Here is a 17500-nt window from a genome sequence, read left to right as displayed (position 1 = left end):
TCCGCAAACCCGGACGGAGAAGCTCCTCTCCTTCGATTGAGATGAAATCGTCGCAGGTAGAGCTTTTCGGAATGACCTCGCAGCCGACGCTCTGGAGCAGGAGTGAAGAACAGCTCTTTCGAGAGGTTACACTTTCCGCTTATGATGTTGTGGGCGAGAATAGATCACTCGGCGGCGGCGTTTTCAAGAGAATAAAGGTCGAGCGTCCTCAGCCTTTCTTCGTAGGACAAATTTTTGAGACCATGGACCATGCGGGTAGCCAGCTTCTGGACTCTTTCGAGATGCTGTATGTCTTGGAGGAGATAAGGAGAAGAGGCTTGAATCCCATACTCCAATATGGGTCTCACCAGCGTGACATAGAGTGGTAGGAATATGGCTGCTGTGAGCATTCCGAATGACCGTCGAATCAAGAACAGAATTCCGCGTGCTTTGTTGGCAGCATGGACGCACTGGCCGAAGGCGAAAAGGAGGAATCCACCAAGATACCTAGGTCCTTTACCTGATCGGTCCTCTCCAGCAGCAGACGACCCGGCTCGAAATCAGTTGAGTTGCAGGAGTAGAGCCGACAGGCAGATGACAAGCACTTTGACACGTTCAGACACAGGTCCCAATCGTTATATATCGTTATATATATATATATATATATATATATATATATATATATATATATATATATAATATATATATATATATATATATATGTATATTATATGTATATACCACGAGCTTCTACAGTTTCCGTCTACCAAATTTCACTGCAGCCGTGCTTCAGCATCTCCAGCATGGCCGCAGTCAAATGACTGAAACAAATAAACGAATAAAAGAATGTGTGTGTGTGTGTGCGTGAGTGTGTGTGTGTGTGTGTGGTGTGTGTGTGTGTGTTAGAAACATGAAATGCAGACGAACATGTAGCCTTATACCAGCACATCGACAGAAACACCTTTACCACAAAAGTGATGGAATGTTTGTCTTCTGTCAGAAAGAGAGACACACATAGTGGGGAAACAGACATCGGACAGACGCTCCGACAGACAGGTACTCTGGTGTCAGGATATCCCTCCACATAGCATTGTAGACCCCCACCACCATCCTAGCCCACCTCACATCAGTTTAGGAAATTTAGGACCCACCCATCCATCCCCATCGAAAGCAAAACAAAAACAAAAATTAGAAATAAAACGGATTTTTTTTTCTCGATCAAGATTGAATAGTGTACAGATGTGACCTGTCTGTCAGTCTGTTTGTCTGTCTTGAAGTGAGAAGCAAAAACACATTTCCATCAAACTGAAGGTCAGTTAGTTCAAGGGTAAGATGACAGGGAGGCAGGGTAGGGGTACAGGGATAGAGGATAAGGTTGATGATATAGTCATGTAAAAAAAAAGGTCAGAAGCTAGTGCCAAAAGGAATAAAAAAAATAATAAAGCAACCGTATAAAAAAGGTAAATATCGTTTTGCGATTTGGTTTATACAAACAACTTAGAGGGGGGGAGAGAGAGAGAGAGAGAGAGAGAGTCACGTAAACATCGTTTCAAATTTTTAAAACTACACCAAATGGGGTGTGTACGTGGTTTTTTTATTTTGTTTTAGTTTGTTTTATTTATTTATATATTTATTTTTTCCTAGATTAAGAGTCCAGCTTCACATTTGTTTTTCTTTTTAGACAACCCGTTTAGGTTGGACGGGTGTGTGGTGGGTGGGTGTAGGGTGGGTGAGTCGTTCGTTAGTTGATTGGCTACTTGATTGACACCACACGCCTGCAATATCTTCGACTACTACTACTACTACTACTACTACTACTACTACTACTGCTGCTGCTGCTGTTGTGAAAATCATGGCATGTAGATCGAATCATAGAATTTGTAAATGATTCTAGAAATGAACCGACCCAACTATGGTCTAAATTAATTATTCTCAGATCAAATAAAAACCATGCTCGATTGTAGCACATTTTCTTTTTTGGAGTTGTATGCAGTGTTGTGATGCTAAAGAAAGACGTTGACGAAGGTGAACGAGTTTTGCCGAATTTTGTCGTATGAATATATACGTTTGAGTATTGTCTGAGCAACTGAATAGGTGTCACACCTATTTTTACGTTGAATAAACCCCTCAGTCTTTAAAACACTACTACAGCAAAAAAAAAAGGAGTGCAACATGGTCACTTGACCAATTAGTAATAGCAGCTATATCTTCATCGATTCAACAGTCTTTAGGATGTAAAACATACTGGAAAAGGTGATTATTGACATGCTATGTCAAAAATTATGATAAAATAAAAATAAAATTCGATATACCTACGATATATAAGAGTAAGAGTGGCAGTGTAATAAGTAGCTTGCTTACGAACTACATGGTTCCGAGTTCAGTCCCATTGCGTGGCACCTTGTGCAAGTGTCTTCTACTATAGCCTCGGGCAACCCAAAGCCTTGTGAGTAGATTTGGTAGACGGAAACTGAAAGAAGCTCGTCAGATATATGCGTATGTATATATATATATATATATATATATATAGATATAGATATATATATATATATATAATATATATATAGATATATATATATATATGTGTGTGTGTGTGTTATGTATGTATTTATGTATGTATGTATGTTGTATGTTATGTATGTATGTATGTATGTGTGTATATGTTTGTGCGTCTGTCTTTCCCCCCTCCCAACATCGCTTGACTACCGATGCTGGTGTGTTTATGTCCCCGTAACTTAGCGGTTCGGCAAAAGAGACCGTTAGAGTATGTACTAGCCTTACAAAGAATAAGTCCTGCGGTCGATGTGCTCGACTAAAGGCGTTGCTGCAGCATGGCCACAGTCAAATGACTGAGACAAGTAAAAGAGTAAAAGAATAAAAAGAATATACCACAAGTCAAGCGATCATTTCAGTTTGATAAGGAGACACTCGGAGTTGAACAGCACAGACTTGATCTATCGTCCTTTGGGGCATCGATCAAAGCAATGTTGCTTCTCTTGTTTGTTTTTAGGCTCCTTCGATCCAATTTCTTGCATTCATAGTTTATTGTCACACCGAACATTAGAGCGTACGATAAAGGATTCCTGTCCAACAAACATTCCAACAACTTTACGCGCGCTCCAAGGTTCGGTTACATCTTCCACATTCTTCCTGCTGAACTGTTCGTTGTGAGTAATAACCGTGCACACAGCTATACAGATGGTACTATCTTTCATTGTTCACACAGTCATCTTCCACATAAAAAATACCATTCTCAAATCTGGACATGTCGGTCAAGTATCTTTCAATAGCACGAGAATACGATTATTACACATTACTAAAACCTCCGCTCTATGTACGAATAATATATAAATAAAGTTCTCAATTCTACTACAAATGCTAGGTTTCACAAGTTCTAATAGTATTTGTTGGCAATGGCCATTACCGAAGCATTGCTCAAATATCTTGAACGCTTGCCCTTCTGTACATATGAAACTCCTCATTAACTCGAAAACAAAGTTGTGGATTAGCTCGATGTCAGCCTTCGCTCAGTATGTATATTAATATGCATGTATATATATATATATATAGATATATATATATATATATTATATATATATATATCTATATATATATATATAATATATATATATATATATATATAAAATGGCGGTGCCCCAGCATGGCCATAGCTCCTGAGTTGAAACTAGAATCAATCAATCATTATATATATATATATATATATATATATATATATAAATATATATATATATATATATATATATATATATAAATAATATATATATAAATATATATATATATATATATTCATCTATATTTATATGCATGATATATACATCTATATATATACATGTATGTGTGTTATATATATATTATACATTACATATATATATATATATATATATATATATATATATATATATAATATTATATATATATATTATATATAATTATATATATAGTCTGTAGTAAAATTATATACCACATACATGTATATTATAGATGTATATATACATGCATATATAAATATATATATATTATATATATATATATATTATATACTTTATTTAAGCAGCAGAAAAAATTCAACAAAATCTGTTACTCTGAGTTTCTCGTTGCCGTTCATCAGACAGTTTTTGCTAGAATGGAACCGATATATCAATTCAATCTATACTCTTACAAACGCTACACCTTTAAAAAGAAATGGACTTGTTTGATTGGCCCTTTAGAAAAAACGGTCAATCTTCGAGCGATAAACACAAAGGTCAAAAATATATGTACATATATATAAAAAAAAAATTTTTTTAAACTTATAAAAATTATAAAATCCGAGGAAAAAACCTTACATTGAATAAAATACATATTGACGTTAATGAAGAAAGTGCAAATTAATGCATAGAAATTAAACCTGTTATAAATATTACACTGCAATACATATTTATATTAAAATCATCTACATATATATATCAACATACACAAAATTATGCGTGCAAACGCCATACATATACAGACGTATGAATATAAATCTAAATATACACATAAAAGCATGTGTACATATATTCACGCAAAACCATCTCGCACGCAAGTTAAAAAAGATCTATGTAGCGATTCTCATATACTGAGTAAGGGGGGGAACGAAAGAAAAGGAGAGAGAGAAAAAGGAACGAAGGAGGTGTAGGAAAAAAACGAAATAAGAAAACATTATGTATACAAGCAGTGTAACGGCATTATTGGCATATATGGAGACAAGTATACATACATAAGTTTGCATGGATACATATACATACAGTCGTGTATATGTGTGCTTAAGCACAAACATACTTTCACTTACACATATACAGATACGCATGCTTACAAATACATATGCTTTGCTATGCACATACTTATATCAACATTCTAATTTTGACAACATTGCTTTTTTTAAAAAAAAACATTGCTTTTTTTAAAACAAATGGGTGCATTAATAAAAATATATACGAAAGACATATAAAATAAAATATAACATCCTATTTTGGGTCATTTATAAATAATTAAGGTAATATAAATAATCAAGGTAATCCTATATAATACAATAACATGAAAACAAAGTTGGAGGTTTTTCCTAATATATATGTAGAAACATAAGACTTTGCTATACGGATTAAGATCCGCATAGCTTGGAAACAAAATCCATCGTAGCGCTCATCGTTCAAGAGTCAAAATCAAAATCAAAAATACAAAATATATACTCTATCCATATGGTATATTTATATTCGACATTTTAAATTTAGCCGCGTGCCTACATAAGTTCATTAGCTCGCTTCTTTGATTCAAAGAATTATTGTCTTTGAATAAGATGTACATTTTTTCTAATAAACAAAGCTTGCACTTGAAATTATTTTTGTATGATCCATGCCTGTATGGTGCCGCCTGTCCAGAATGCTCCATGTCACGTTGATGAAGGTGGGCTTCCTTTCTTTAGTTCCCAGACATATTTTGCTAGGCTGGTTTTCTTCCTATTCTCTGGGTATTTAAATGAATTTTTATGAGAAATAAAATCTTGTTTTAAATGAATTTTCTGAAGCCCCTGTGTATGTCTTGTATTCCGATGAGCCTTCCACTTGCACCTTGGCTCTATAAACTACTCCTTTCACCAGACATTTCCCTTCTAACGGACAGGAGCTTTCGTTTTTGAAATTACATTCTTAATGGTCTCGGCACCATGTCTAATCTCAATTAGCTTCCTATTATGTTGGCTAATGTAAGAGGCGAAATTTCTGCAACAAGAATAGCTAACCTTCAGGGTTCTTCTGTTAAATATCCTATAAAATTTATGACCCTGCTTAAAATGCTTAGAGACTAATCTCAAAAATTCCTTACCTATATTAGTCTTTACGGCCAAATTGAAAGCCGGGTTGAACCACAAAACTTTCCTGGTCCTAGTTCTTCGTGCAGCATTATTATCAGCATTAAGCTGGTTGAACTGGATCTTCTCAGAGAATCCACTATTCTCTAATGGGCTATCGTAATAAGGTGCAGCATTATGGAATGCTGCCTCGTCCGAAGAAATTGAAGATATTCTTCTACCTACATTGCTGACTAAGTTCCTAAGGATAACTGGTGGATGGTTCGAATCTTTGCTAATATACGATAGCTTTTCATTGGGCTTACGGAAAGGTTTAAATCTATCCGATCCTACATTAAAATTTACGTCTAAAAAATCTACACTATTCAGGTTAGCATCTATCGTAACCCGTAAGCCCATCCTTTGAAAGAAAGCTATGAGGTCCTTCCTAAGTTTATCTGATTCATGGCCGTTTAGATTATGCGTGGTTATAAGGCCGTCATCCCTATATAAACCTGCATCTATAAATGGGAATTCTATTTTTAGATTATGGAGAATAAAGGCTCCTATGAGCATACATAATTCAGCCCCGTCGTATGCCCCCATCGGTACATCGAAAAGAGAATCCTCAGTCTTCTTAATCCGGTGGAATTCTCGAAAAAAAGAAACGATTTCCTCGCATGCATAATAATATCAATTTCCGAGCTATCGATGTTGACATACTGCTTGGCGAAGTCCAATGCCCTTAGGAGCAACGTCCTAGATATTGACGGGTTAAAAGTCAATAATGTCGAATTGTGTGAAACTACAATTATTCTTATAGCTAATACCTTTAACCACTCTATAACTGACTTACTATTCTTCCAAATTCTCAAGTCTACTTCACTATCTAACTTAACTATAATACGGTCAAAATATTTTTGCTAATAATCCTATCTCAGTTTTAGCCGGATTTATCAATCTACATTTGGGGTTCTACTAAAATTGGCTTTATGGTCTTTCAGAGTAATAAAAGCTGGTCGTGGTGAAAGATATTCAATCCTATCGCTAATCTTAAGATCGTTAGCTATTCCTCTTGCTTCTAAGTTCACCTTTTTGTATATATTCGTGTTGTCTTTTTTGTATGTGTCCGTGACACTATTCGAAATCAGGCGCTTATAAACGTCCTTATATATATATATTAACACTATTCTGCAGAGACCTGAAGAAGTGGAAATCCGAAGGAGCAATATCTGGTGAATATGGAGGGTGGGGTAACACATTCCAGCCGACCTGCAGCAATTTTTGTCGGGTTCCCAAAGAAACGTGCGGTCTTGCATTATCATGTTGGAAAACAACACTCGTCCTGTTGGCTAATTCTGGACGTTTCTCTTGAATTGCTGCTTTTAACTCGTCCAGTTGTGTACAGTATTTCTTAGAATTAATTGTCTGGTTAGTTGGAAGAAGCTCATAGTACAGAATTCCGTTCCAGTCCCACCAGACACAAAGCAACATTTTGTGGGGTGAAGACCCGCTTTTGGGGTGGCTAAGGGTGGCTTATGTCGCTTACTCCAAGATCGCTTTCTCTGAATATTTCGGTAGATAATCCATTTCTCATCACCTGTCACAATTTGCTTTAAAAAAGATGCGTTTTCATTCCGTTTATAAAGCGAATCACAGATGGAAATGCGATCCAAAAGGTTCTTCTCACTCAACTCATGTGGTACCCAAACATCGTAGCGATTTGTGTACCCAAGCTTTGATAGGTGCTCATGAGCGACGGATTTTGATAGGTTGAGACTTTCTGCCAAATCTTGGGTTGTGTAATGTGGGTTATTCTTAATTAATGACTTGATTTGATCATCATCTGTAGTCTGCCTGATCACTCTTTATCAATAAGTTTACAATCTTCAATAAGGTTACAATCTCCAGCTCGGAACCTTGCGAACCCCTTCGGTACAGTTCTTTCGGATAAAGAAACATCACCGTAAACTGCGCATATTTCTTTGGTTGCTTGTGAGGCATTTTTCCTTTCACGGAAAAAGAAAAGCATCAAGTGCCGAAAATAAACTTTATCATCCATTTTAAAGGGTTACAGAATTAAAACATAAACATTCTTCCACGAAAAGATAGCTTAAACTGTGCTCTAAATGGAGGTGTAGTCAAATCCTATTTTATGGACTCAACCATGTTCTAAAATAAGTCGAAAGGTAAGCTACTATAAATCGGCACGAACTTTCCGGATATCCCAAAGTATTTATATATGTCTATATATATATATATATTTATTTATATATGTATATATATATATGCATATATACATGTGTATGTATTTATATATAGGTAGTGTGTGTGTGTGTATGTGTGTGTGCGTGTGTGTGTCTGTGTGTGTTTGTACATCCCATCATCGGTTGACAACCAATGTCGGTGTGTTTACGTCCCCGCAACTTAGCCTTTTGACAAACCCACCGATAGAATAAGTACTAGGCTTGCAACGAATAAATCCTGACGTCGATTTCTTTTACTAAAGTTTTATCATGGCTACCGAATAATTGTCACATATTATATTTACAGATAAATTCCTCTATTTACACAATATCGAGGTCTCTTTCATTCTTTTGTTGTCTTGCCATTTCTATCAATATATATGTATATATACATGTATTATATATGTTGATTCGTTAGTTACTGCACGCATTTTTTTTCTCTCCTTCTTTCTGTGTTTTTTTTCTCTCTGTGTATCTTTCTGTTGAAGAGCGTAGGCTCGAAACGTTAAAGACTTGTTTTATTTATATTTCCTGAGCGCCATACTAATACAATTGTTTGTTTGTTTTCCACCTGCCTTCGTCTTTTGTCTATTTCATAAAGCTCCCGTTATATATATATATATATATATATATATATATAATATATATATATATATATTATATATATATATTATATTATTATTAAGGTTCAGAATCAAATTCAAATCATTTTTTTATTTGTTTATATATATTTTTTTATCTGTTTTAGCTGTGAAGTTCGACCAGGTCCAGAATTTCTCATTCGAAAGTACAGTTTCGATAAACGGAATTTTACAGTAGAACAGTTTTATTACAAGGATTCCCAATGTTCCACACCGCTCTATGTTATTGTTGCTAATGGCCGCATAAAAGCACAGCGATGGTCTTTACTTACACAAGGAGGAGTAGAAAGCAGATATCATCTTCACAGTGTCAGCGTCCTTCCTTATAGTTCGAGTGCAGCATGGTCATTGAAACATAGGTCATTTAGAGCCTGTCCTCACCTGTCAAAATCTCACTGGAAACCATTCTACCAGTATAATTTAATGAAATTACTGGAACATTCTATTTTAGACTGTACGGACAAGTTCAGTTGGACTCTGAACGAATTTCAATTGCTAAAACTCGAAAAGCGGATTGTTTACAAAGGGTTCAAGTTCTTCACTGACGAGGAACTTTTTACAGGGGACATCCATCTTGACAACACGGTCAGGAAACATTTCTACCGACCTACTGACTACCAAACAGCTTTGAAAAAACCTTAGTAAGTAGTAACTTTCTTATAGTTTTTTAAAGCCGTATCAAATCGTGGTACTGTTCACAAAGAATTACGAAATTTAAGGGAAAAAATTGACCAAGGAGAAAGTGAATAAGAATTGAAGTAAAAAAGTTAAATTTCTCCGTTATGTGTCATGGACGTTCACACATAACTTGACAAATTATTAGGTCAGACTTTCCGTAGCCAATTAGAATGGTCGTTGTATATCTCTTTCTGTGTTTTTCTCGATTTCTTTCTTTCAGGTTCTCAATTATCACCAAGTGTTCAGAGCTTTCTCTTCTTATACGATGCCCAACGTACTTTATTTGTTGCTGTCTTATGTCATTAAGGTCAGGCAGTTTCTTCTCGTCAAACGATTTCAACTTTTGGTGCTCTATTTGCATGCGTTCGGCATTTGAATAAAGAACTTCATCTCCGCATAGCAAAGAATGAAAAATTTAGAAACTGAAGAAGGAAACCAAAACTGATATAGAAATATATATTAAAAAAACAATAATTCAGAGTAACTTGAGGTGGTCAGAAGCCATTATATTAATGTGTGTGTGTGTGTGTGTGTGTGTGTGTGTGTGTGTGTGTGCGCGTGCGTGCGTGTGTGCGTGATCGTATACCTAACTGATCCCTCGTATACAAAAATTTGCGTTTCACGAGAACGCATCGTCAGGGGAGTCAGATGGTAATACACTAACTGCAGCTTAAACAATGAGGAGACAACTTTTCGAATGAGTTTCTACATATACTACGGTTAGTTTACATTACTCCGTAAGGAGCATAAGGACAATTTCCCGATTTCTCTGGCGTATATATTCCTCTTTGGACGAAACGCCGGTCCGTCGCAGGATTACTCATTTTTACCAGCCGAATGGACTGGGACAGCGTGAAATGGAGTGTTTTGCTCAAGAAACGAATGCATCGTCCGGTCCAACAATCGAAACCACAATCATACAATAATGAGACTAATACACTACTACTGCTGCTGCTGCTGCTACCACTACTACAGCTACTGCTGTCGCCACTGCTCTACGGCTGCATCTATTACTACTACCGTACCTAAAACTAAACTGCAATCCTATATTAAAGAAACTAAAGAAAATAAAGTAATTTAGAGGTATTTAATATGGTTGAAGATATTCGGCAAAACAATGAACAGGAGAGGTCAAGAAAAGGGAAGACAACAACAAGATCTAGTTTTACGTACGTCAACAAGGTTACGATTACATGTGCAACATGATACTAACCTGATAACTTTTTCACACGTTTCTACAATGTCTAAGCGATTGTGTGTGTATGTAGATGTACGCAAATGTTATATATACATATATATATATATATATATATATATATATATATATATATATATATATATATATATATATATATTATATATATATATATATATATATATATATATATATATATATATATATATACACTCACACACACACACACCGGTTCTTGTCTGATCGATCGACGGAGTTAAGCAACGTCTAACCTAGGTATTGTTTAGATGGGTGACCTCTCGGGAAACCTAGGTACTGTATGTATCTCACTTTTTATAGGCGCAGCTGTGGCTGTGTGTTAAGAACTTTGCTTCCCAACCACATGCTATTGTGTTCAGTCCCACTACAGACCACCTTGGGCAAATGTCTTCTACTACAGTGCCGGTAACTTGATACAATAAAGTCTATCCATTGTAGTCGAGCATCTATATGCATTTAGGAACTCCTATCGCAGGGTTCCAAAGAACGATAACGGTGCAATGCGCGCAGGAACTTTAATATAAACCTGCGTTGTATATTGAAAAAAATCCGTTACTTGTGTATAGGTATATGCAAATTTGTTAATGCATTTGTTTGCGCTTGTGTGTAATATGTTGAAAAACAAAAGTATCCGTTAGTTAGCTTAATCAATATTTTGATATGATTAATTTACCTAGAAACTAAAAAACAATATTCCTAATTTATATTATCAATTATGATAGATCGAAATGTCAGTAGAGTATTTAATCATTAAAGAAGTTTTTCATAATTCACCCAGTTATAAACTCAAGCAATTACAGCTAAATTATTATTATTATTAATATTATTATTATTATTATTATTTTTATTATTATTATTATTATTATTATTGAGTGAGAGAGCAGTTCATGCCATCAAAGTGACACTGAGGTAAAATATACGAAGCCCAATATACCCATCATGACTACCCGTCTGATAAGGGTACACCAGGCACATGCATCATAACCATATGGCGCGACATGGTGATCTCATATCAAGATAAACAGCACATGAACTTGCAGGTGGGGCCCAGTTAGAATTTTTCTTCAGGTTGAGTAGCCCATCCCGCTCAAAAGGTCCCTGAATAAGGGTTGTTTAAGGATGTTGAAAGAACCACCCATGTTTCCAGAGGTGAATTATTCAAACCCCAAAGAATCCTCTCAACACATGGCTATGATGTTCCCCCACTACTTATGCTCGTGATCAGAGATGCATATCGTCAGCCACTAAGGGACATGGTCAACTGGTTAAGGTCAAACAACTGACAAGCAAATCTGTGGTATTGAGCAGAATATTTGCTGTAGCCCATCTGTTATACCAAGAAAAAACAATGTACATGATAACACTTCCAATCAGTTAAGATCAGAAGCCATGAGAGCTACTGCCTGGTACTGCATCAATTATTATTATTATTATTATTATTATTATTATTATTATTATTATTATTATTATTATTATTATTACTATTATTATTATTATCATTATTATTATTATTATTATTATTATTATTATTATTATTATTATTATTATTACTATTATTATTATTATTATTACTATTTACTATTTACTGATTTATGGAGGCGCAATGGCCCAGTGGTTAGGGCAGCGGACTCACGGTCGTAGGATCGCGGTTTCGATTCCCAGACCGGACGTTGTTAGTGTTTATTGAGCGAAAACACCTAAACTTTTTTACGGGCGTGAATACATGATAGTGTTAAGGAGTCCACGTTTAGAATATGAGATTTCAAATTATTATACCACACAAAGAAAACAATAACCATTTCCAATTTTATAGGCAACAGCCCAGCTTATTATTTCCCCTTCCACATAAACATTTTATTTTTGTCCTTTAAGTTTCAAATAAATTTACTAAGGCTTCTAGAAGACGACTTTATCATCCCACTTTTCTTCCACGCCACTTGGAAATTTCCACCACCCGGGGTGGGGGGCAATATTGCCCACTTTGGGAACCACAGATTTATACAATTACATTCAGTATGATGGTTCATTGCTACGTTACTACAACTAGGAGTGGCTGTGTGGTAAATAGCTTGCTTTCCAGACGCATGGTTCCGGGTTCAATTTCACTGCGTGGCACATTGGGTGAGTGTCTTCTACTATAGCCTCGGGAAGATCGAAGCTTTGTGAGCGGATTTGGTAGACGGAAACTGAGAGAAGCCTGTCAAATATATGTATGTGTTTGTGTCTCTGTGTTTGTCACCCACCATCGTTTGACAACCAATGTTGGTGTGTTTACGTCACCCGTAACTTAGCGGTTCGGCAAAAGAGGGTGATAGAATAAGTACTAGGCTTACAAAGAATAAGTCTTGGGGTCGATTTGTTCGACTAAAGGCGGTGCTCCAGCGTGGCCGCAGTCAAATGACTGAAACAAAGAAAAGAATATCTAACTGTCTATCTATCTAACTATCTCGCTCTCCCATATATATATATATATAAATCGGCCGAAGGAGGAACAGACACACACATATATATGTGTGAGTGTGTGTGTGTGTGCGTTTGTGTGTGTGTGTGTGTGTGTGTGTGTAACGTGTTCATAACTATGCACAGAATATAAGAATAAACTGTTTTAATTTCTGATTCTGAATGTTTATTTTCTTCATGAGTTTGAATTCTTAATGGCTGATAAGATGGACGTACACATCGAAAGTTTTTTTAATATTTGTTACTTGATGTAACAAATGTAAAAAAAATTAAAAAATAAAAAAAAAAGTAAGCGGAATACTTTCGTGCTGGTTCCACCTTTATATTTTACCTACACACACACATACACATACACATATTTGTATATAAATGTATGTATAGACACATACGTTATATATATTATATATTATATATATATATAATATATATATATATATATATAATATATATAAATGTATAGACACATAGGCTAGGGTGTCTGCATCATGATCGTAAGATTTTAGTTTCGATTCCTGGACCGGGCGACGCGTTGTGTACTTGAGCAAAGCACTTCATTTCACGTTGCTCCAGTCCACTCAGCTGGCAAAAATGAGTAACTCTGCGATGGACTCGCGTCCCGTCCAGCTGGGGAACACATACGCCATTGAAACCGCGAAACCGGGCCCATGAGCCTGGCTAGGCTTTAAAAGGGTACATTTATTATTTATACATTTATATAGTTGAAATTTACAGAAAAACAAAAGACGAAGACAGGTGTATATATATATATGTATGTATGTACATGTTTGTATACATAAAGATGTATTTACACACATGCGCTATTATGTGCGTGTGTATGTATACATAAATATATTCGCATATGTATGCGAATACATATACATACACATACACACAGAAAAGCATGCATGTATCTAGGCACATATATATACAAACATACAACACATACACACACTCACACACACATACATATTAAACATAGAGTAAGGACGGAGAACAGCTTTGGCTACCATCAATTGAATAAATAAACACTAAGCAATGTATTCATTACACGCTTCCTCATTCTTTGACACACATACACACGCGCACGTACACACACGCATACACACACACAGACACACGCATACACACACACATACATACGCACGCACACTAAAACTGCTGGGTGTTGGTCGAATGAAGCAGGATTTTGTTTCACACTCAGTATATGCATAAGTAATTTTAAAGCTGGTGTTTTAACCATAGATACGATACACTTACACACGTAATTACACACCGCCAACACAACCACCTTCATCAACCCGCAGTGTGTGTGGACGTGTGTGTGTATATACGTGTAGGTGTGCCTGTCCGTCAGTGTGTAACGTTTTACAAGTACAAGACCATTATACTATATCCCTTTTCCATTCATTCGAAACCATTGAACCTTAGTTCAAATAACTCCAGGAACATTTATTTTGATATGTCAGTGGGTACGCAAAATTCTTCCATTTAAGGACAAGATTATTGTATTACATCTTCAGATCGTGTTAGAATTACACGCGCGCGCGTACGCACACATATACATGTATGTGTACACACACAGGCGCACACCATTCACATACAGACATACATACATGTTATCATATACATATATACACCTACATAATACATCTATACATATATATATATATATATATATATATACACGCAGTCATATACATATATACATACATGTATATGTGTGTGTGTGTGTGTGTGTGTATGTACAGACTCAAATAGGCAAAGACATACATATGTCAATTTTATTAAGACATCACAGAACGTCGTCGTATTTTCTCGGCACTAAAGCCTTCGCGTGTTTTTAGTTTACTGCCATTAGTTCCGAAACTCTGGGAAATTATCTGATAGAGGGATATGGAGCGATAGAAAACCAGCTGTTAGATCAATAGAACATATCATAAGGCATATCTTGTTCTCACCGATACAGATTTGTATTCTAGGACAAGAATTTTTAAATTTCGCTTAATTGTTTCACTTGATATCCATGCATCCCTTTCCTGGATACCTATACTCCATCCACTCTTCCTCTTCTCTGTCTGTCTGTCTCTCTCTCTCTCTATCAATCTATCTACCTCTCTATCTAGCTAGCTAGTTAGCTATACGAACACGCACACACGGACGCGCGCACACACACACACATCCACACATGCATTAAGCTGTTAAGAAAGTCCTATCACATTTCAAGATGGAGAAGAAACGGAGTAATATAGACTAACCGTAGTATATCTAGAAACTCACTCGAAAAGTTGTCTCCTCATTGTTTAAGCTGCAGTTAGTGCATTGTTATCTGCCTCCCCTGACGATGCGTTCTCGTGGAATCCAAATTCTTGTATATGAGGGATCAACTGTTAACTTGAGTGTCCTTATGATCGTTCGAACCCGCCAAACCCCAGTCACGAGACAAATTGAAGTTTAGAACTAATCATTCTTGCGTGCATTGTGTACCGCAATCATTTTCTTCCCCCTCTTCATTAATTATTTATCGTCTGTCAAACATATGAATCTAAATATTTTTAAAATATTAATGAATAGGCGCAGGAGTGACTGTGTGGTAAGTAGCTTGCTTCCCAACCACATGGCTCAGTCTCACTGCGTGGCACCTTGGGCAAGTGTCTACTACTATAGCTTCGGGCCGACCAAAACATTGTGAGTGGATTTGGTTGACGGAAACTGAAAGAAGCCCGTCGAATATATAAATATATATGTATGTATATGTTTGTGTGTCTGTGTCCGATCATCGCTTGACAAACGATGCTAGTGTGTTTACATCCACGGGGATGTAAACAGTTAACAATTAACAGTTCGGCAAGAAAGACCGATAGAATAAGTGCTAGGCTTACAAAGAATAAGTCCTTGGGTCGATTTACTCGACTAAAGGCGGTGCTCCAGCATGGGCGCAATCAAATGATTGAAACAAATAAAAGAATAAAGAATTTATATACTTTTAAATATTAAAGAACTGTATAGAAGCAGCATTCATTAGAAACTCTTTAATTGACCATTTAAAAAATAACACACCACATAGCATAGGGATATATACATACACATATATAATTATACACTTACATGCGTGTATATATATATATTTATATATACATCTATAAACATATTTGCTTGTGTGTGTGTGTGTGTGTGTGTGTGTGTATGTGTATGTGTGTATGTGTGAAAGTAATTTAAAAAATCATACGCACTCTTGTTTCTGTAATGTATTAAACAAAATCAGGGGTTGAACGTTTACATCATTTTTTTGACATAGTCTCTTTACTTTTTGATGCACTTCTTCACGCGGTTCACAAGCTTACTTATTCCGTCAGAGATTAATATTTGCGACTGGTCGTACAGTTAATTATACATTGCTTCCTGCAAATCGATGACCCCGTAGAAAACGTTCGCGCACTCCAGTTAGGTAATAGTCGGTAAGTGCGTGATGTGAACTGTAGGCAGAGTGGCTGTGTGCTCCAGCCCCTCAAAACCCAATTTTTCAAAGGTTTTTAACTGTGTGGGCGTGCACTGTCCTCCGACAACATTAGCATTGACGATATACCTCGGCGTTTATACGACTACTGGTTTCAGTTCGTTGGCAAGCATTTCACTATAGCCTGATGGTGAATGTGGACCCATTTTTCCGGTAATGTTCCAATATGGACCATATTGAGTCCCAAAATTCAGTTAGCATCTCTTTTTTTGTCTGCGGTAGGTAGAATATCTTTTTCGTTTGTGATTCTGGGTGTTTCCACTCATTACTCAACCTTTTGGATTCTGGCTCAAAATGATGCACCCATGTGGCTTTTTTTCTGTAAAAAAGTTTCGCCTTGATTGTTGTAGCGATCGAATAAGCTTAGACAGAACTCCTCACGTTTGTGCTAAAGTACTTCGGTCAACTATCTCAACACCCATTTCTCACCGACTTTACGGAAGCGAAGCTTGTCGCGGATGATTTCGTATGCAGAACCAAGACCAATTTGCAGAGAACATGCCACCTCCGCAAATCCCAAATTTTATTTAATTTGCTTTACGGGAGTAACTGTTTTGATAAAAGCATATCTTGTCGTAAATACTCGAAATGTAGAGTAGATAAAACAGCCGACAACTGGTGAAGGGTCGTTCTTTATGTTGCTTGTCTTACTTTCCATTTGTTTCTTTCGTTGTTCGCAAAAAGAAGTTCGTATTCCATGTTTTCGTATTTCGTATTTCATGTTGCTTATGTTCTATGACGTCCTGTACCCATATATATGTAAGTATGCACATATATGTCTGTATACATGAATATATATATATTATATATATATATTATATATATATAATATATATATATATATATATATATATATATATGAATATATATATATATATATATATATATATATATATATATTATATATATATAATATATATATAT

General features: G+C 35.8%; 1 protein-coding gene across 2 annotated transcripts in view; it reads left to right on the top strand.

The window, feature by feature from the left end:
• The window catches only part of LOC115221654 (protein APCDD1-like), a 144781-nt gene that overhangs the window by 50167 nt on the left and 77114 nt on the right, over positions 1 to 17500 (top strand). For both annotated transcript variants that reach the window (XM_036510759.1, XM_029791855.2), the window contains exon 2: positions 8798 to 9331. Coding sequence is in view for 1 of the 2 variants with exons in the window: in XM_029791855.2 (XP_029647715.2) it covers positions 8798 to 9331 (534 nt within the window). In the remaining variant the exon portion in view is untranslated. The remainder of the gene's footprint in view (positions 1 to 8797; positions 9332 to 17500) is intronic.

The sequence above is a fragment of the Octopus sinensis genome, linkage group LG18 (assembly GCF_006345805.1).
Source record: "Octopus sinensis linkage group LG18, ASM634580v1, whole genome shotgun sequence".
NCBI classification, from domain to species: domain Eukaryota; kingdom Metazoa; phylum Mollusca; class Cephalopoda; order Octopoda; family Octopodidae; genus Octopus; species Octopus sinensis.
Note: the sequence above shows the minus strand (reverse complement) of the source record. Positions and strands in the feature narration are given on the sequence as shown.